Source organism: Mustelus asterias, chromosome 16, assembly GCF_964213995.1.
Source record: "Mustelus asterias chromosome 16, sMusAst1.hap1.1, whole genome shotgun sequence".
In the NCBI taxonomy this organism is placed as follows: Eukaryota; Metazoa; Chordata; class Chondrichthyes; order Carcharhiniformes; family Triakidae; genus Mustelus; species Mustelus asterias.
Window position 1 is genome coordinate 9703899 of NC_135816.1, and position 22231 is coordinate 9726129.

The window sequence follows — 22231 nt, forward strand, 5'->3', positions numbered from 1 at the left end:
TATTTTACCCGCTAATCCCTCTAACCTACGCATCTCAGGACACTAAGGGGCAATTTTAGCATGGCCAATCAACCTAACCCGCACATCTTTGGACTGTGGGAGGAAACCGGAGCACCCGGAGGAAACCCACGCAGACACGAGGAGAATGTGCAAACTCCACACAGACAGTGACCCGAGCCGGGAATCGAACCCAGGTCCCTGGAGCTGTGAAGCAGCAGTGCTAACCACTGTGCTACCGTGCCGCCCGTCAGGAATGGTTAATCGTTAGGAATGGTAAATTGTCCCTTAGTGTCAGGGGGACTAGCAGGGCAAATATATGGGGTTACAGGGATATATTGGGCCTGGGTGGGATTGTTGGTCGTGCAGGCTTGGTGGGCCGAATGGCCCCCTTCTGCACTGTAGTGATTCCGTGACTATGCACTGGACTATTGTGTAGGGGAACCTGTTAATACTGATTTAAAATTTCAAAAGAAGCGTGCTGAACACTAAAATATAAATTGTGGCAATTAACTGACAATCAGCATGTGGAGAGTTCATTAAACATGAACACTGCCATCACTAAGACTAAACAGCCAGCTTTACATGAGAAACAAGAAATGGCCTCACCTGCTGACAATGCGAAAGGATCAGGTTCAGTACTTCAAGTGTCAGACGCACAACTTCTGGGTCTGCTGTCCTAAGGGTGGTACAAAGGGCAGGAAATATGTCTGTCTGCTGTTGCAGCTTCTCACAGTACTCAGGCCCCATCTCCGCAATGTTACCCAACAGCATCAAAACCTGTGTTGAGTACACACAAGCACACTCTCTCAAACATCGAGTGACATGAAGATTGCATTAAATTAACAGCAGAAAAACAGGCCTTTCGGCCTAACTGACCATGTCTGTGTTTATAGAATCATAGAGCCTACAGTACAGAAGGAAGCCATTCGACCCGTCGAGTCTGCACCGACTACAATCCCACCCAGGCCCTGTCCCCATAATCCTATGCATTTACCCTGAATAGTCCCCTGACACTAAGGGGCCATTTAGCATGGCCAATGCACCTAACCGGCACATCTTTGGACTGTGGGAGGAAACCGGAGCACCCGGAGGAAACCCACACAGACACGTGAAGAATGTGCAAACTCCAGACAGACAGTGACCCAAGCTGGGAATTGAACCCGGGTCCCTGGAGCCTGAGGCAGCAATGCTGACCACTGTGCCACCGTGCCGCCCACGGTGCTCCACATGAGCCTCCACCCATCCCTCCTTCATCTCCCCTCTGAGTATCCTATTATTTTCTCATTCATAGACTTATTCAGCTCCACTTTAACGCACCATGCCAGTCATCTCAACCACTCCATGAATAGTGATTTACACCTTTAAAGAATGTAAAAACGTAGAAGCAGGAGTGGGCCACATGGTCCATCGAGCCTGCTCCACCATTCAACATGATCATGGCTGATCTCAGGCTTCTGCTCCCCATATCCCTTAATTCCCCGAGATACCAAAAATCTGTCAATCCCAGCCTTAAACATATTCAACAATGAAGCATCCACAACTCTGGGATAGAGAATTCCAAAGATTCACAACGCTGTTTGAGTGAAAAAGAATTCTCATCTCAGGGGCAGCACAGTGGCACAGTGGTTAGCACTGCTGCCTCACAACGCCAGGGACCTGGGTTTGATTCCCGGCTCGGGTCACTGTCTGCGTGGGTTTCCTCCGGGTGCTCCAGTTTCTTCCCACATTCTGGAAGACATGCTGGTTGGGTGCATTGACCTGAACAGGTGCCGGAGTGTGGCGACTAGGGAAATTTCACAGTAACTTCATTGCAGCGTTAATATAAGACTTGCTTGTGACAAATAAATAAACTTTAAATGAGACTGTGGCCGCGTGTTATTGATCCCCCGACCACCGGAAACATGTCTGTGTCCACCTTATCACGACTATTCTGACCACTCTCTGAGTGGAGGAGTTTCTCCTGAGTTCCCTGCTGGATTTATAGCTTGGGCTAATTGGTCTATTTCTCTCTTATAGTGTCCACGTAAAGATAGGAAAGATCAAAATGCAATTGGAGAAGAGCCTGGGAGAGTTAGGCTACTAAAGGAGTGGGTGTTGATTGGCCAAAAGATCTTTTCTTGCCCCCTTCTAATATATACAAATGTACAACAACAACTTGCCTTTAGACAGCACGCTGCAGTAGTTACCAGGCAGAATGTGATGCCAAGTCACACTAGTTTGGGTGGTCGAAAGCTGGCGAGAGAGGTGTTGAGGCGAGAGGAGGTTTAGGAAAGGATTTCAGAGTTTAGCCCACTGGTTAAGTAATGAAATTCAGGAATGTGCAAGGATCCAGAATTGGAAGAGCGCAGGCATCTGAGAAGTTTATTTATTGGCGTCACAAGTAGGCTTACATTAACACTGCAATGAAATTACTGTGAAAATCCCCTAGTCGCCACACTGCGGCGCCTGTTCGGGTACACTGAGGGGCAATTTAGCATGGCCAATGCATCTTAACCAGCACGTCTTTTGGACTGTGCGAGGAAATCGGAGCACCCGGAGGAAACCCATGCAGGCCCCAGGGGAACTTGCAGACTCCACACAGACAGTGGTCCAAGCTGGGAATCGAACCCGGGTCCCTGGTGCTGGAGGCAGCAGTGCTAACCGCTGTGCCACCCATCATGGATGGCTGTAAGGAGATTGGGAGGCGTGAGAGCATGGAAGGATTTGGAAACCAGAATATATAATTTGCAGTGTCAGGCAAATTCAAATATACAACAAGGTGCAAACTTACCAGAGTATTTATCCCACCAGAGAAAGGGATCAGCTGGAGGAACACTGGAACCAGATTAAGGTGGAAGATGGCCGAGCAGAATTGTTCATCACCAGCTACAGTGAGTAACATTGTCATTAAAAATACACACGTACAGACACACAAACAAACATTCTGTAGGCTTTTCCTATCACATGGTGCACACTTGCAACAGAATTTAGAATGAAATTGAGACACAACACCAGAATTGAAAGGCTACACTTAGCAGGAAAGGATGAACAGGCTGCTGTGGGTCTGATCTCAAACAATGAGACGGAATACAAGAGAGAGAGAATCTGGTGGACTGGTGCAACGCCAATAATCTCTCCCTCAATGTCAGAAAAACGAAGGAGATAGTCATCGGCTTCAGGAAGCATAGTGGAGGACATGCCCCTGTCTACGTCAACAGGGTGAAGTGGAAATGGTCAAGAGCTTTAAGCTTCTAGGTGTCCAACATCAACACCAACAACCTGCCCTGGTCCCTCCACACTGACGCTATAGTTAAGAAAGCCCATCAACTTCTCTACTTTCTCGGGAGGCTAAGGAAATTTGGCCTGTCTGCTACGACTCTCACCAACTTTTACAGATGCACTGTAGAAAGCATCCTTTCTGGGCACATCACAGCTTGGTATGGTTCCTGCTCTGAGCAAGGCCGCAAGAAACTACATCGCCCAGTCCATCACGCAAACCTCCCAACCATTGACTCTGTCTACACTTCCCGTCGCCTCGAAAAACCAGGTAGCATAATTAAGGACCCCGCACAACCCGGACATTCTCTCTTCCACCTTCTAATGTCAGGGGAAAATATACAAAAGTCTGAAGTCACGTACCAACCGACTCAAGAACAGCAGTATTGGTATAGAATGAACAGCATTGCATTGCGCGCTATGCAGACAAAGCATATAGTTCATAGAGAAGGAAAAGAAAGGGTGCAGAATGTAGTGTTACAGTCATAGCTCGGGTGTAGAGAAAGATCACCTTAGTACGAGGTAGGTCCGTTCAAAAGTCTGACAACAGCAGGGAAGAAGCTCTTGAGTTGGTTGGTACGTGACCTCAGACTTTTGTATCTTTTTCCTTATGGAAGAAGGTGGAAAAGAGAATGTCCAGTATGTCCGTCTTTTCGTGGATAACTTTATAAAGTCCTTTATCCTCAGGTCCAATTCCCTATTAAAATTATTAATGGAATGAGCTTCGACCACCTTTTCATGTAGGTACATTTCTGCCCGTTAAGTCTTTGCCAGTGATTTTAAATCTATGACTGTTGGTAATCAACCAATTCGCCAAAGGGAAACATTTGACGCTATCTACTCTATCACAATCTATCATCTTGAACATCTCCTTGTTACCCCTTAACCTTCTATATTTCACAGAGAACAGTCGTAACTTTTTCCAATCTCTTCTCATAACTGAAGTCTCTCATCTCTAACAAGACCTGGGTCCGACATCTGACTGAATAGCTGAAAAGACTCGAGGGTTCTAGGTTTGCATGTACGAAGATAAAAATTTCACCCAATTACAGCGATGTGGAATTCACCAAACTCAAGGACGATACATTACACAAGGGCGCAGAACGGAAGTAAAATACACACAATGCTGGAAGTCTAAAAACAAAACCAGAATGTTCCATAAATGCAGCACAGTTTGGCAGCATCGGCAGAGAGAAATATCAATTCTGACAAAAAGTCATCAACCTGAAACGTTAACTCTGATTCTCTCTCCTTCTCCACCAGTACAATGTTGCTGGTAGGAATGTTTCCCTGTTTATAGTTAATGCAGCTTCTGTTAATTATTCTGACACAGGCTAAGACTCACCGGTGAGGTTGTTGAGAAGCCAGAGGCATTCCCGAGTCACAAACGGACGTGACTGCAGAAACCGGCTGGTGAACGTGCTCAGTGCCCGCAGCACATCGCTGGCATGCGGCTGGACTTTGGACCGGGCTGGTCCATTGCTCACAATCAGGTTTCCCAAGCAACGAGCCACAGGGTAGATCAGCTGAAGTAGCAGGAAGAGAAACGCGAGATTTAGAATTTGAGAGATGTTCTGCAATTGTGGGGATGATTTTAAAATCAGCTGAAATGGATGGTTGAATTCTGCTTTGTCTAAATCAGCGCTTATCAAAACACATTTTCCCCACTGTGACTCCAAAAGACTTCCTGGGTGAAAATTGGAGGGTACAATATCTGTTGAGCTGGCTGGGGGAAGGGGGGGGGGGGGGGGTGTGTATGGTGGTGGGAGAGCCTTCAGTTGTTGACTGGGGGAACAGGAAGTAGTTGAGTGTGCCCATCTCCCCATCGTGGCGGGGGAGGGGACCGGGGGGGCTAATAAAAAGACATCTTTTTACAGGCTTTTTTTTACAGCAGCAATTGGACCTTGGGGAGCAGTCCATTAGGCCAAACCCTTCAACAAAATAAAACCCCCAGTGATTTACAGGGGTCTCGCAGCACTCTGGGAAATCAGTCTGAGCTCCAAGGTAGTGATTACTGCTTCAGAAATCACAACCCCAAAATCTCATTTCCGCAGGGTCGTAAGCCACAGTCTAAATAGTTTTCTCAGCGCATAGAAAGCGTCAGTTTCCATGACTGATGAAGTGGGATTGTTTGGGTGCGAGGTCCTCTTCCATTCCGAGTCATCGTTGCACCCCCCCCCCCCCCCCCACCCCCCCCCAAAGTCCAGGTGGAAATCTACCCTTCAACCAACACCAACACTAAGAGATGATCTGGTTATTATCACACTGCTGCGTGTGGGAACTTGCTGTGAGTAAATCAGGTGAAGGAGCAGCCCTCCGCATGCTCGCGATTCCAGAGAAACCTGTTGGACTTTAACCTGGTGTCGTGAGACTTCTTACTGTGTTAAAAATTTACAACAGTGTAAGACAGACTTGCTTTTATGTAGCATTTTAAACAACTATCGGGCATCCCAAAGCACCTTATAGCCTATTAAATAGCTTCAAAATGTAGTCACTATTGCAATGTTGGAAATGTAGCAGTACTGCACTAGAGTATCCACCTTGATTTTTGGGTTCAAGTCCTAGAATGGGATTTGAACCCACAACCTTCTGATTAAGAAGCGACAGTGCTCCCAACCGAGGGACTTCGCTGTGATTACACAAGAAAAAACAACAGTTTTTCACTGGGCTGCTATGGGAGGTCGTGAAATAGATGATTTGAGTCTTTCCTCTTTTCTTTCTGTTGTACACGGACATTTTCCCAGCACTGAACAGCTAGCGACACGAGGGGATAAGTTAATGATCTCCCAGCTCTACTTACCAATTCCACACCATCTGTTGTTATTCCTGACTCAATGGCTTTGCCCAGTGCAATCAGCAGTATTACAGCTTGGCGTATGAGGTTCTGGGAGATCATGCACTCACAGTTTACACCACTGCAAGAGAGACAACAGACTGTTTTGATTAACCGACCCTCTTGCGGTTTCCTTAAAGACAAAGTAAATGGAAGACCAGCTCTCAGAATGCAGAGCACGTGCGGGTAACAGGGCAGCAATCATGCAGAGTGAACAGGAGGAAACACAGGCCTTCCAGCAGAACTGGTTATATGCAGTTGGAGAAACCTCTTCGACCACACACCCCAGTACAATTGCAACACTTACACTGCATGGTTTGACTTTGGGTTCCAGTTATAGTGCAAATGCAGTTTGAATCTGGAGTCAAGGCCCTAAGTGTAAAGAGAAGAAACTCTCTTGGTTGATGGAGTCACTTTTGAGTCTTCGAACCGAAGGTTCAGTGCTTTAACCACGGCTGAACCCACAGTGTGAACGCAACCGTACAAAATTACCCAAAGCAGAAAGGGTTAGAGGGAAGAACAGGTAAAGACCAAAGCAGTGTGGGATCAATTAGTAAAAGGCTATCATTTACAAATCAGGGTTAGTGCAGTGCAGGAATCGCCGCTGCTCCACTCATCACTTCAGACCTCAGTCATTTTCTTTTATTAATTCATGGGTGTCGCTGGCTGGGCCAGCATCTATTGCCCATCCCTAATTGCCCTTGGAGGGCAGTTGAGAGTCAACCACATTGCTGTGGCTCTGGAGTCACATGTAGGCCAGACCATGTAAGGGCGGCAGATTTCCTTCCCTAAAAGGACATTACTGAACCAGATAGGTTTTTCCAACAATCAACAATGGTTTCATGGTTATCAGTAGATTCTTAATTCCAGATATTTTTTATTGAATTCAAATTCCGCCATCTCCTGCGGGATTCGAATCCGGGTCCCCAGAACATCTGCTAAATTTCTGGATTAATAGTGTTGCGATAATATCACTAAACCATTGCCTCCCCTTGGATTTCAGATTACCCATCCACCCAGCTTGGACACTCCTGCAGCCAGGGCTATGAGCACAAGGATCTTTATAAACAGGATTCAGGGTAGGAAAACCAAACGAGAATCCGGGTTTTACATCCGGCACACTGAATGTCGATTGTGACAATGCATTTTACAAAACTTGGATAAGCCACAATTAAGAGTTGTGTGGGCAGATTGGGTATTGTTTATTAGACATGATAATGATATCAATTTACTATCATGGTACCAGGGATGGAAGGGCATTGTTGTGGTGAGGGAGATAACAAAAATATTTTTGCTCCATTTGCAGAAAATGGTTAGCCGGGGCCAAGTAGATAGCTCTTTCAAAGAACTGGCTGGAGCACGGCAAGTTCAATGACCTGTGATTTTAGCAGGAATTTAACAGGAGCATAGAAAATTATAAAGGGCTTAATAATAAAGATTCTCTTCACTGACCAGTAGGCAAGCGATAAAACATGAACTCAGGATAAGAAGAATATGATTTTTCTCACCCAAAAGATAAATGGTTCATAGGCAGAGATCTACAGCATGGAAACAGGCCCTTTGGCCCAACTTGTCCATGCCGTCCCTTTTTTTTTTGAAACCACTAAGCTAGTCCCAACTGCCCGCGTTTGGTCCATATCCTTCTGTACTCATCTTACCCATGTGACTGTCCAAATGTTTTTTAAAAGACAAAATTGTACCCGCCTTTACTACTACCCCTGGCAGCTCATTCCAGACACTCGCCCGGTGTGTGAAAAAATTGCCCCTCTGGACCCTTTTGTATCTCCCCCCTCTCACCTTAAACCTATGCCCTCTAGATTTAGACTCCTCTACCTTTGGGAAAAGATAATGACTATCTAGCTGATCTGTGCCCCTCATTATTTTATAGACCTCTATAAGATCACCCCCCAGCCTCCTACGCTCCAGGGAAAAAAGCCTATCCAGCCTCTCCTTATAACTCAAACCATCAAGTCCCGGTCGCATCCTAAGTAAATCTTTTCTGCACTCTTTCTAGTTTAATAATATCCTTTCTATAATAGGGTGACCAGCACAAGAACAACACAAGAATCTATGGATTGAATTCAAAGGATATGAGTGCGCCTGTGTTGTACAGACACACGTTTGGAGGAGAAAACCAGATTCATGGAATATTAATCCAGACAATTTGTGTTCAAATCCCAACATCAGAATTTTGAGAATTTCAATTCAGTTTTTTAAAATTCTGAAAAGAAGAACGTGGCCGTCAGTGCCTGTGCCTGTGCAGCTCTCATAGAATTCCTGCCATCCTTACCCGCCTGGATCTAGATGGGACTCACAACAACATAGTCGACACTTACGCCCTCTCTGAAGGAGCCCAGCAAGTTATTGAGCTGTACAGAACAACATCGTTTGGGCAAATTACAAGCCTTGCTGGTGACACCCATGTCCCAAGATTATTATTTTAAAAATTACATTTTAGCACACATTTGAAAAATATTAAAAGATGGGAGTGGGGTGTGTGGAGAACTGGGATTAGAATAGCGAGCTTTGATGTGAACTTTACACCAATAAGATGTCGAAGAATCCATGTGCTGTTATTGAGAATCGAAGTCAGCAGGGGTACCAGTATACTGGGTAACTAGGACAGGGAGTGCAATGGGGTGCGAAACGAGGGAGTGCGACCCAGGGGGAAACGACTATTGGCTTTTTACCTACTCACGATGTAATGCAGGCACCAGGCACACTCCACAGCCGTCTGCATCCCAAACTCAGAATCCAGGTCCAACAAACGGATCAAATGTGGAGTCAGATTGGCTTCCAGAACAGCACTGCTGAGAAAACAAATACATTGGTTAGCAATGGAAAGATGAGGAGACTGTGAATCCACAGCTCCCAGGACAGCGTCCAACAGAATGAGCCTGCATTTACATAGTGCCTTTCATGACCTCCGGAAGTCACAGAGGCCGATTGCATTTTAGATAGGTTTGTGGATACAGGGGCAGAGCGGGCATGACGAGGGGCAGAGGCGCAGCAGGGGGAGGCAGGCGAGTTGTTTTAACAAAACAAATGGTCTGTTTGTTGTTCCAGCTCTTTAACTATTCTGTAAATAGTGCATCACGCAGTGCACCATCACCCTCTAGTGACAGGAAATCAGCATCGCAACTAAATGACACAAACTCCTTCCAACCGAGAAGCAAAACAAAACTGAAAATGCTTAAAAACCTGAAATAAGAAAGAGAAGGGGCGAAAGAATTCCCAACAAGTCAGTCAGCATTTGTAAAGGGAAATGACCTGCTAAAGTTTCTACTCTGCATTCTCCAACAGAACTGAAGATTTAAAAGATGATTAAACAAACTTGTCTGGCACTTTTCATGGCCTCAGAAGGTTACAGCCAATGGAATAGGTTTTGGTTGAAGTGTAATCTCTGTTGTGCTGTCAGGAGCACAGCTGTTTGGGCACAGCAAGCTCCCACGTGGATTTTGAGAAGATCAACTATCTCAATAATCATGCCCGAGGAATAAATAATGAATGGGAAACAGGGGAGAACTCCTTTCCCCCTTTGTGTTCCTGCAGACACTGATATCTAACCTGAATTGAAGTCAAACAGTGAGTCTGACGGGTGCCTCTGGACCCAGGGAACACGAAGCCCTCCACCACTGAGGGGTGGCAGAGGAGGGGGAGGGCAGACAGGTCCACTGTGCTCACCGGAATCACAGCAGCTCCAACAGTGCAGCCCTCCCTCGGCACTGCATTCGGAGTCTCAGCCTAGATGCTTTGCTTAAGTATCTAGACGAGCCCCACTGTCCTCTAATTCAGAGGCCAGAGAGAACAGCCCACTGAGCCACAGTTGACACCCTATGGCTGTCACTGCAAATGACCACTTGAAAAAGGAAAGGGACAGGTAGGAAGAGAAACAAGACAAATTCTAATCAGGAGTTACATGGCCGAATGACCTGAAAACTGCTCAACAGAAAATTGAGGTGGTCAGACAGCGAGGGGAAAAGATAAAATTGATAAAACTAGCAGATAGCATGACGATACTGTGCCTTTAAGGACTCTGCTTGCCATGTTTCTTTTGCTGGATCTGTTTAAGCAGTTTTTTGTTTAATTACCTGTGCCGCTGAGTTTATATCTGGCAGCCCTGTATTGTCGATGCAGCAGCATAATTGTTCCTAATTGCTATAATGTTTGTTTAATCTAAATAAATGGTGTTCTGCTGTTTTTAGTGTTTTCCCCTGGGGTTTTGCAGAGTAGGTCTTGAATAGGTAAATTAACAATAATATCAGGTGACTGGCTGAAGCCAGGCTTATACAGAAAAATCAAATCAAATGCTGCTTGGAGTTATTAGAGAGCAGTGCCTCTCTGGAGTTGGAGACCAGAATCTGCCAGGAAATAAATCTCTTTCTCTGAGATTCTGCTGTTGGGGGGTGGATCTTTCTCTGGAGGTTGCTATATGAGAGTCAGAAGACAGGTGTCTGTCTGGATCTCTGTCCAGAGGTGTTAAAAGGCTGGAAATCTAGCATCCATGTGAACATATCTTTTTTTAGATTCATGTCTATGGGGATTCTAGAGATGGATAGCTGCTAAAAATTATACTTTGTCATGTTTAAGTATTTTAATTGCTAAAAGTTATGCTAATTCATTGTTATATTCTAACTGTGTTCTTAAATGAAGTTTGTTTTAATAAAACCTGTCTCGTGGATCAATTGAATCATACCTGGAGTGAAACACCTTCTGCTCACCCTAATGCCAAAATCGAAAGTAAAAGTTGGGGTCTAGGCTAACTCCACAAAATACATTGAAGTTTCTGATCTGATCCCTAACAACAGTTAGGGGTGGCACGGTAGTTAGCACTGCTGCCTCACAGCGCCAGGAACCCAGATTCGCTTCCCGGCTCAGGTCACTGTGCGGAGTCTGCATGTTCTCCCCGTGTCTGCATGGGTTTCCTCCGGGTGCTCCGGTTTCCTCCCACAGCCCGAAAGACGTGCTGGTTAGATGCATTGGCCGTGCTAAATTCTCCCTCAGTGTACCTGAACAGGCAGCGGAGTGTGGCGAGTAGGGGATTTTCACAGTAACTTCATTGCAGTGTTAATTTAAGCCTACTTGTGATACTAATAAATAAACTTTAAAAATTTTAAGCCAGTCGAAAAGTAAAAATGCACAAGACCAGCCGGTACAAATAAAAAGAAAAAAATAAGATAAAATGCAGCCCAGGTTTTACTTATACTTCCTGAAGATCATGAGCAAAAAAACCAACCAGGTTTCTGTTAACAATCCAGCAGTTTTCATACCTGTTTTTACCAGTCGTTAAACCACAAACAACCAGATTTATAGAATTGGTGTATTGCACAATGCTCCAGATTTGGGCTTGCAATATCTATTAGCTCAATGCCACTCAAAACCCCATACGACTATAGCAAGACTTCTTTATTTCTGTACTCCAATTCTCTTGCAACGAAGGCCAACATATCATTCGCCTTCCAACTTGCTTTCTGCACCTGCATGCTAGCTTTCAGCGCTCCTTGTACAGGCACACCCAAGCCTCTTTGAACATCAACACGTACAAATTTCTCACCTTTTAAAAAATATGCTGCTTCCCTATTCTTACGACCAAAGTGAATAAACCATTCACTATATTATATTCCATCTGCCATCTTGTTGCCCACTCACCTTACATGTCTATATCTCTTTGTAGCCTTTGAACTCCCTACAGCTTACCTTTCCCCATAGCTTACTATCAACAACTATGATACATTACTCTCTGTTTTCTCATCGAAGTCATTAATATAGTTGCAAATAGCTGATGCCAAAGCACTAATCCTTGTGGCACTCCACTAGTCACTGCCTGCCAACTTGAAAAGCCCTGCTAATGCCCACTCTTCGTTTTCTATCCATTAACTAATCCTCTATCCATGCTAAAATATTAACCCCATCTCCACAAGCTCTTAATTTGCCTATTGTGCTTTTGTCCGGCATCTCATCATACTACGCGATGGACAGTTGTTCCCACATTAAAGAGCAAGAGTTCATGCTATTGGGAACAAATTAGAGACGGGTACAGTGGCACAAGTGACAAAGGAAAGCAAGCGCATGACAGTGTAAACTAGAACATAAATGAGAGACAGTGCACGGAAGTAAAGAGATTGGTCACAGAATTCTGAGTTGGGAGACTTGGTATTGATTTATTGCCTTAATCACGACCGTGTTTTCAGGAAAACAGGATTTATCCCGGAATGCTCCGGGTTTAATTTCACCTGGTGATGGCAGCTGGAGAAGGGCAGCATGTGGAACAGTATAGGTGCAGGTGAAGGAAAACTGGACAAGTGACGGGAGGGTGGGAGGAGACTCATGTGGTACAAAAATACTAGCAGAGACCAGTTGGGCCAAATGACCTGGTTCTGTGCTATAAAATCATAGAATCCCTGCAGTGCAGAAAGAGGCCATTCGGCCCATCAAGTCTGCACCAACCACAATCCCACCCAGACCCTACCCCCATATCCCTACATATTTACCCACTAATCCCTCTAACCTACGCATCCCAGGACACTAAGGGCAATTTTAGCATGGCCAATCAACCTAACCCGCACATCTTTGGACTGTGGGAGGAAACTGGAGCACCCAGAGGAAACCCACGCAGACAAGAGGAGAACATGCAAACTCCACACAGACAGTGACCCAAGCCGGGAATCGAACCCAGGTCCCTGGAGCTGTGAAGCAGCAGTGCTAACCACTGTGCCACCGCGCCGCAGGATCCCAACAGTGCAGGAGGCGGCCATTTGTCCCATCGAGCCTGCACTGGCAACAATCCCACTCAGGCCCTATCCCCATAACCCCATGTATTTACCCTCCCACTCCCCCTGACATTAAGGGGCAATTTATCATGGCCAATCAAACTAACCCCCACATCTTTGGAGTGTGGGAGGAAACCGGAGCATCTGGGAGGAAACCCACACAGGCACGGGGAGAATGTGCAGGCTCCGCACAGACAGACATCCAAAGCTGGAATTGAACCTAGGTCCCTGGCGCCCGTATGCACTGTGCTGCCCAAATGTTATGAAACTCTGCTGGACTTTTCAGGGTGGAAGAGACATGCATTAACTCTGAGCTCATACACGCGCTGGTCCTGCCTAGGAGTTAACTTACGGGATGATTTTCTCTCCTGCTTCCTTGGCCTGCAGCATTTGTGACAGTGAATAGGCTGCAGCCTCCACCACAGCCCCATGAGGTGACTGAAAGAGACAGACAATAGTTTTACACGTTACATTTACATACTGGCTCTCAGAAGAAATGGCCCAAGGCACCAGGCACGCAGAAAGGTTGAAGACAGAAAGCAAGCGCAGTTAGACATTAATTTTTAATAATATTTTGAAGGATGAGTGAAACACCAAAGCATAGAGGATTAAAAGGAGGAAAAAGCACTTTCATTCATATGGAGCGTTACAATCTCTGTAGAGACCCATAGCAGTTTGAAGAGAAATTCACACTTCTGGTTATTAGTTGAAAGAACATACCAAGATTTTACATTTTAAAACTTTTACTGTATCAATAACTAAGGACAAAACACTACTAATTAAACACTATTATCTTTTTATAGTTAAATTATACTTTAAAACAGAACATAACTTGCCCCTTTCTACTTTTAAACCCCAATTTTGTTACGTTACGCTGTCTCTCAAGTAGGCATTCATTGTCCAGGAACCGATCCAAAATGTTTTGTTGTTCCCAATAGATTACTTCTGTACCCCCCCCCCCCCCCCCCCCGCCCCCCTGAACTCATGAATGTGTTCCTGGGAATTCTCTCTCTTGCTTCTGCCAGGCAAATCCTCCAGTCTTACTTTATCTCCTCACAAACTAGATTTTCAAACTGAGCGCAAACTCCTTCCTGCGTTCTGCTTGGTGAACAATAGTCAGCATTTTCTCTGCTTAAGGTGCAGGCCTGGCCAACATCTACCTTCTTGCTTCCCCGATTGCAGTCATCTGCAGGTCAATCAAGACCAAAACGGCAACTCTCCCTCTGCCTGTGATATCTGTGGGTTTATAGGGAAGTCTTTAATCCAACTGCAAAATGCTGCATTTACCTGTGCAACAACACTGGGGGAACTCTTCCTGCATATGTCAGAGGCAGTTCAGCCGCAAAAACACTTTTGTGCAGTTGGTGCCTTGCATCTCATTTTATCATTTGCCACTAGACAGACAGCCTAAATCAAGTTAGCAAATGCTAATCCCCCTGACACCAGCGTCAATTTAGTATAACTCGCACATCATTGGACCGTGAGAGGAAACCAGAGCACCCGGAGGAAACCCACGCAGATACAGGGAGAATGTGCAAACTCTGCATAGACAGTGACCCAAGGCTGGAATTCAACCTGGGTCCCTGGTGCTGTGAGGCAGCAGTGCTAACTACCGTGCCACCCGTGTTGACAATTCTGCTATTCCCATTTACACCTCCGCTCGACCCAACTTTTGTGAAAATCCCCCGGTTGCTACACTCCAGCGCCTGTTCGAGTACACTGAGGGAGAATTTAGCATGGCCAATGCACCTAACCAGCACATCTTTCGGACTTTGAGGAAACCGGAGCACCCGGAGGAAACCTACACAGACACGGGGAGAACGTACAGATTCCGCACAGACATTGACCCAAGCCGGGAATCAAACCCGGGTCCCTGGCACTTTGAGCCAGCAGTGCAAACCACTGTGCCACCGTGCTGCCTCGCACAGTAACTTTTCACAGTAGCTTCATTGCAGTGTTAATGTAAGCCTACTTGTGACACTAATAAATAAACTTTAAAAAAAACTTGTCTTTTTACTTTTATTTGTTCACTGAACATGGGCATCGCTGGCTAGACCAACATTTACTGCCCATCCTGAATTTCCCTTCAGAAGGTGATGGTGAGCTGCCTTCTTGACCCACTGCAGTCCCTGTGGTGTAGGTGCACCCACAGTGCTGTTAGGGAGGTAATTCCAGGATTTTGACCCAGCAACAGCGAAGGAACGGCTGATATATTTCCAAATCAGGACGGTGTATGGCTTTGAGGGGAACTTGCAGGTGGTGGAGTTCCCATGTACCCAAGTAGAAATGATAATCAGCTATCTCAAATTACCACTGCCTTTCATCTCAGAAAATGGATCAGTTCCAGCACAGCTATTTATGACTTAACACCGATAACACCTCGCTGGGTTTTAGGAGACTGAGGGTCTCTTGATTGTAGAGTGAGCTCTCATTGTCTCTGGATGTTAACATTTGGCACCTCCTCTCCAATAACACAATGCGAATTTTCTTCTGATCTCACAACTAAATTGCCCAGATTCACTGTCAGAGACTCCAGCATAGGTCACATGAATCCTTTCATTTAACCTACATGTAGTGAAACAGTTCCAAACTAGGATAACCTTATGAACTAAAAGATATTGTCCTAAAATATAATCCTATAGACCTCACATTTGTGACAAGAATTATTCACAACTTGAAGTGCTTTACAGCCAGTGAATTACTTTTAAAATATAGCCACTGACAAATGTTAGCGGTAATGAGTTTAATGCAAGTACAGGGGCTGGGAGGAAGGGGAGAAGAATAATAAAATAGAAGGTTAAGGCAGGATGGAAGGTACAAGAGATTAAATGACAGAAAGGGATGACGGAGCAAGGCAAAAGGAGATGGGAATGAGGCAAATGTTCCTTCAATAGTACTTTCCAAATCCGTGACCTCTGCCATCTAGAAGGGCAAGAACAGATGCATGGGAACACCGCCACTTGATACATCCCCTCCAAGCAACACACCACCCTGACTTGGAACTATATTACCGTTCCCACACTGTCGATTCACCCTATCACAGATCTTTCCTTTTGTTTGTCCTTCCTCTCATCCCCTTTCCCTCCCTCTGGACTTATGAAAAACCCTGCTGCATCTCGAATGCTTTCCAGTTCTGATGCAAGGTCACCGACCTGAAACATGAACTCTTTCCCTTTCCACAGACGCTGCCTGACCTGCCGAGTGTTACCCGATTACACTGCAGATTTCGCCTTTTGAATAGTCAGCACTGCCATTCAACTTCACGTTATTTTGCACAACAACAACAAATGAAAGAAATATACTTTTAGTCATGTTGGTTTGGAGTTCAACTTTGGCCAGTAGATCTGGAGATCTCTCCTCAAATAGTGACATGGGATCTTTTACATCCACCTGAATGGGCAGGTGGGGCCTCAGTTTAACATTTGACAGGAATTCAATTCCCTTTAAAACCTATTCAACTAGTTGACAGTGCAGCATCCCAACAGTACCAACGTGCCTCCAACTCTTTTGCAGTGCATCAGCAATTGATTAATGATAACCCTTCAAAATGTTTGTGTGAGTTAACTTAAAGAGTTTGCGTTGTACATGGCCCGAGTGGAAACCTTTGTATTGCTGCACGGCCATTCAGCTGAGGGTACGCAGATCAGGACCACATGAAGCGTCAGCCTAAATAATGCAGTCAAGCCTAATGTAGGGTTTGAACCCTCAACCAATAGCTCAGAGTCAAGGTTGCTATCAAATGCACGTCTAAATCCAATACAAGGGAGACTCTTCCTGCAGGGGCACGATCCCTAGTTGCTCATTTAACCAAAAAACAGATGCGTCAGCTGCAGTACAGCTTGTAAGCTTCTCACCTCAGTTGTGGGTTCAAGTCCCATTCCAGAGACCAGAGCACAAAATCTAAGCTGACACTGACATACCCAGTGCAGCGCCCAGGAAGTGATGCACTGTTGGATGAGACATTAAACAGAGGCCCAGTTTTCCCCATTCAAATGGTCATAAAAGATTCCACAGCAATATTTCAAAGAGCAGGACGGCACGGTGGCACAGTGGTTAGCACTGCTGTCTCACAGCTCCAGGGACCTGGGTTCGATTCCCGGCTTGGGTCACTATCTGTGTGGAGTCTGCACGTTCTCCCCGTGTCTGCGTGGGTTTCCTCCGGGTGCTCTGGTTTCCTCCCACAAAGATGTGCGGGTTAGATTGGCCATGATAAATTGCCCCTTAGTGTCAGGGGATGAGGGGGGTAAATATGTGGGGTTACGGGGCTAGGGCCTGGGTGGGATTGTTGTTGGTGCAGGCTCAATGGGCCGAATGGCCTCCTTCTGCACTGTAGGGATTCTATGCTGAAAAGAAACAGAAAAATATAGAATGCGGAGTTTGTCAGGCACACAGGCTGCACAGGGTCTGAAATCAGACGGTCAATCAGCACTCGCCCTTGCTCGGGTTCATAGAGCCCAGTTTAAATACATGGCTAAATAATAACGTTGTGCAGTACTGAATAAATGGTTTCATTTGCAGTTATGATAATGAGTAATTTTGCCAATTATGTCTCACCTGTAAACAGATCGCCAGAGCTTGGATCACACCTTGTAGCAGAAGTTGATTCCGAACTGCTTCATTCTCAGCTGCCAGGTTCCCCAGTATGTACAGACACAGCTCCTGAGTGTTCCCCAAATAACAGAAGTTTATTATCAGAGGCATACAGCGCCAATGTACTTTGCAAACATCAGTTCAAAGTCCAAAAGTGAATTCTGTGATGGGTTACTTGGTAAATTCAATTCTCAATGTAATACCGAGCCAGTTATCAGGGTGCCCAGTTTATGCATTGGTCACATCTCACGCCATGAAATGTGCCCAGGTTGTGATGTTGATGAGGCATTGCGGGAATCAACGTGGAGAACCATAACAGCCGCAATTAGCACACAGAGAACCGAAGGGGTACGCGATTCAACAACTCAATTTGTGCTCTTTACTGGGACTTGAACCTGCAACATTCAGATTTGGAGACAGGAACAGCACCCACTGAGACACAGCTGACACCGGAAGGTACTGTAACAGTGTTCTGCAATCGACAACTCACCGTGAACTTTGCGCTCTGGCCCGAGAGGTACGTCAGAAGGTAAGGTGTTGCCGGTAAACAGACAAGTGAGATGCTGGGATCATCCGAGTGGGAGAGTTCGAGCAAACACTGTGCGGCCTTGAGCTGAACTGATGCCAGGTTGCTGGTGAAGAGGCCGATGAGGACACGGATACTATTTTCAAACCTGCACGTGCAGAAAGCAACATGGAGTTTGCCACTTTCAAAGAACCTTCAGTTTAGCAGGCTAACAGACTGTACAGTTACACTGATCTTCGATATGGATTAAGTGCCCACCAGGGGTAGGATGCCAAGTGTTAGAGGAATCCTGTTCTTTCCCATTTCAATGGCCCAGCTTAATTACTGCTTATTGCAGGTCAGGCATAGCTGTGTAACACCGTTTCTCCCGATAACGAAAGGGAGTTCACTCAGCCAGAATTAGATTATACCCCTGGGCAGCCAGTAGACCTGAAGCCGGGATAACAATTTGGTGCTAATCTGTGCTATTATAGGAGTTCTGTGCTCTGAGCTCATCAATAACAACAACTTGCATTTCGATAGTGTTTTAACGTAGTTAAAAAGTCCCAAGGCACTTCACAGAAGTGCCTATCAAACAAAATTTGACACTGAGCCACATAGACAAATTAGGACAGGTGACCAAAAGCGTGTTCAAAGATGTTGGTTTTAAGAAGCATCTTAAAAGGGGAAGAGAAAGGTACAGAGGGAGGGGCAGAGGTTTAGAATCATAGAAAATCATAGAAACCCTACAGTGCAGAAAGAGGCCATTTGGCTCATCGAGTCTGCACCGACCACAATCCCACCCAGGCCCTACCCCCATATCCCTACATATTTACCCGCTAATCCCTCTAACCTACGCATCTCAGGACACTAAGGGGCAATTTTAGCACGGCCAAACAACCTAACCCGCACATCTTTGGACTGTGGGAAAAAACTGGAGCACCCGGGGGAAACCCACGCAGACACGAGGAGAATGTGCAAACTCCACACAGACAGTGACCCAAGCCGGGAATCGAACCCAGGTCCCTGGAGCTGTGAAGCAGCAGTGCTAACCACTGTGCTACCGTGCCGTTTAGGGAGGGGGTTCCAGCGCTGAGGCACGACCAAAGATGATGCAAAGCAAACACACAAGAGGTGAGAATTGGAGGAGCGTAGAGACCTCAAGAGTCGTATGAAGTTAGAGTTCGGGAGGGATGATATACCGAAGGGATCTGGCTGCCTTTAAGAGCCTGGGCTGGATTTGAATCTCAGATTCATGAAGCGAAAGGCAGTGTTTAAGCCACTGAACCACTCAGTCTCCCAGCTCTGCTTCCACTTGATAGGCAGCTATCAGAACCAATGAGACAGTTCCCTAAACCTAGACGGAAGGGTTCACTGATAAACCCACAGGTGGGCAGTGGGCTGGCAATGGGAGGTCACAAATCCTGCCAGGTTGCTGTTCAAAAGATAACCTGATGTCCTTCAGGGGAGGAAATTTGACACCAGGATTTGGTCCATTCTTACTCATCACTCTAGTCCCACACTGAGGCTGGGTCAAGATGACCTGAATTTGCGAAGCAAAAACACTCAGTTGTATGAAGATGACTTGCTCACCAGCCTTTCACAGTCCAACTCGGCTGAGCAATAAATGTTGCTTTGCCCATAAGGAGAACAAACTGAAAAGAAAAAGGGACCAGGAAATAGATGGAGAAATTGCAATGAGGCGACACTGCAAGTGAACTGGCTGTTTGAGGAAAGCAAAAATGTCACTGAACAGCCGGTACCTGACAAACATCTGCTGCGCCTCCTTCAGTTGGAGCACTTGATGTAGAGAGCGTAAAGCAGCAAGACGATCATCCGATCCATGCTGAATCCTCTGGTACAGCTGCAAAACCTACAGCAATTGTGATCACAAGGCAAGTCAGATTGGACATGTTAATGAGCAAGTTACACTTTCAGATTGAACACGCTCTCCGAACATGCATCCCAGGCACAGGGTCAGATGGACAAGTGGACCGACTGCATCTCACCTCCTCCTGAGTGACTGAAGTCTCTCTGATCTCCATTTCTTCTCCATCGCCCTGCAGACCCCTCGGCAATCTTTTGCTAACCAGCTGCTTTTCCTTGCGTGCTTTCCGCAGAGCTGCACATAGAAAGGGGAGTTTAAGCTGTATGCCATGAAGGAATTTAGCAGGAAATTTAGAAAAACAGTAACTTGGGGTCACATCGAAAGCTTGCAGAGTAATTATACAAGTTTATTTAACTTACTGACGTCAATACAAGGGGAAGCATTTGCACTTCTGCAAACATTGTGTATTGTATTTAAATAGAAGAGATTAGTAAAAATAGATGGTAACTACAAAGTACAGCAAGAGTTTAGAAGCAAACAATGCAAAAAGAACGTCAAATTAAAAAATCACAATTTATACAGGAGAAAAACATGCTGATTCGTTGGCAGATCAACTCTGATTGGCTGAGACATTGCCAAGAGAAAACAGCAGGGAGATATAGGCTCCTCAAGTCTCCATGGTGATGGTGGTGTAATTGAACACATATTATATATATATATATACATATATATGGTTCTTTGTGTTGGAGGAGAATGTTTCAAAATTCAGCTTTACGCTACAGGCAGTCAGTATGTCCAGTGGGAATGCAACTCGGATGCTGGGAGAGAAGGATAATTACTCATTTTAGCCTTGCAAGTGGTTAAGTAGAGTCCATGGACTTTTGTTTACTTAAGTTCCCCTGGAATTTCTGATGATTGATTGACAGGGTCATGTGATGATGTGGTTTATGTGCAGCCCTGGGTGTGTAGCAGAAAAAAAACAATTTTGCAGAAAGTAATTTAGTTGCAGCTGACTCCTGGTTCAAGTTAGAAGGATTTTGCTTCTGGAAATCTAGCTCTCTCTGAAAGCTTCAAGACTGTTAACTGTTAAAGCAAGTATGCCTGGGTTTGCTAACTGTATTTAAAAATGGATTTGATTTTATGCATGAATAGGGCTAATTTGGAACTGGAACTGTCATAAGCTAGAAAGTAAAGTTATTTCCTTTCATTTCTAAATATTGTTCAACTGTTAAGAGGAAGATGGTGAAGAGGAAGAGGGTGCTGAGGAGGAAGGTGATGCAGGTGGACTTGCAGTGAAGCATCCAGCTGAGGAGCAGGATGACGTTGAAAAGAAGAGGCAAAGGTCAGCAAATGGAGAGTCGACAGAACCCAAGGCAGAAGCTTAAGCATTCTGGTTAAGCTGCTTCATTTGTTAGAGTTATATTCAAACTGTGTTATTAAATAAAGTTTGTTTCACTCTAAAGGATCCCTACTTTGTCAGTGGAACTGTTCCAGGAAGGAAGTATCCTTCCCCCACATTTATGCCAAGAGAAAAATTGTTGTGTAGCCTGGCTTCCTAATGTAACGTGGAGTTCTGGTCCAGCACCTTAACTCAATTCAAAAATGCATGAGGCTTGAACATATTTCTTTCGTTGGCAGAGAATGGGGCCTTGCATAAGAATGCAAGTTGCTTTTAGCAGCACAAATGAGCCACATTACAAACATGGCTGATTATCTTAAATTGGTTATTGGAGGAGTGCTCAGCACACTCAGGATTGTTCACCAAGTGCTGCCCAATCGCCGAATCACATCTAACTGTAACCATTTTATTTTAGGTTTGTCAAGCGTGGGTTTCAACGAATGCTGTTTGATTTGATCAGCCGAACACTAGGAAACTCGGCCCACCTACCAGCCTATCACGCCTGTGGTGGTTTTAAAATGAAGTCTACAGTCCTCAGAGATTCACACAAAGAGCTTTATCCAGAAGACGTGAGCACTACAGGCTGCTATGTTATAATACCCTAAACAGCCATCCCATGATCAGTCTCAAAGTGCCCCTGTTCCACTGCAAGGCTTCTAGTAAGGAAACACCTAGAAACACCTTGAATTCACAACATTTTCCTCCCCCTTTAAATCGAAATGTTCCTGACACAATAAACAGTAACAATAAATTAGTAACATAAACAATGAACAATACTCAATATGTCAGATGTTTCGGACGCCGTCATTACCTGCGAAGCTCAAGTGTCTGCTTTTTAGCGCTTGCTGCAACCACTTGCATCTTTGGCTTGGTTTAGACGCCATCTGTGATTGTCGTAACTGGAGTCTACATAATGTTCGGAGGTTGCCTGGTTTTCAAGTGCTGTACTGCTTCCCCTGATTTGGTTAGTGTCAGACTCTCGGGACGGTCTAGGTTGTCTCTTGGCACAGCTGGATTTGGACTTTCTGTTGGTTGTCTCAGGCAGATTGGT

At 45.4% G+C, this 22231-nt stretch overlaps 1 protein-coding gene and 1 long non-coding RNA gene across 12 annotated transcripts in view; one reads left to right on the forward strand and one right to left on the reverse strand.

The window, feature by feature from the left end:
* The window catches only part of tmco6 (transmembrane and coiled-coil domains 6), a 41218-nt gene that overhangs the window by 12280 nt on the left and 6707 nt on the right, over positions 1–22231 (reverse strand). For 3 of the 11 annotated variants that reach the window (XM_078231762.1, XM_078231765.1, XM_078231764.1), the window contains exons 2-11: positions 19963–20075; positions 19717–19826; positions 17939–18122; positions 17413–17517; positions 13211–13296; positions 8779–8895; positions 6056–6170; positions 4601–4781; positions 2771–2865; positions 607–777 (exon numbers count right to left, since the gene is read on the reverse strand). In XM_078231762.1, coding sequence (XP_078087888.1) covers positions 607–777; positions 2771–2865; positions 4601–4781; positions 6056–6170; positions 8779–8895; positions 13211–13296; positions 17413–17517; positions 17939–18122; positions 19717–19826; positions 19963–20075 — 1277 coding nt within the window. Of the gene's footprint in view, positions 1–606; positions 778–2770; positions 2866–4600; positions 4782–6055; positions 6222–8778; positions 8899–13210; positions 13297–17412; positions 17518–17938; positions 18123–19716; positions 19827–19962; positions 20076–22231 lie in introns of all 11 variants that reach the window. The other 8 variants (XM_078231759.1, XM_078231763.1, XM_078231760.1 and 5 more) reach the window with 7 other exon arrangements.
* Positions 2815–21166, forward strand: LOC144505639 (uncharacterized). The gene is made up of 3 exons (XR_013499827.1): positions 2815–2870; positions 7092–7167; positions 21015–21166. It is a non-coding gene; the product is annotated as an uncharacterized LOC144505639 (long non-coding RNA).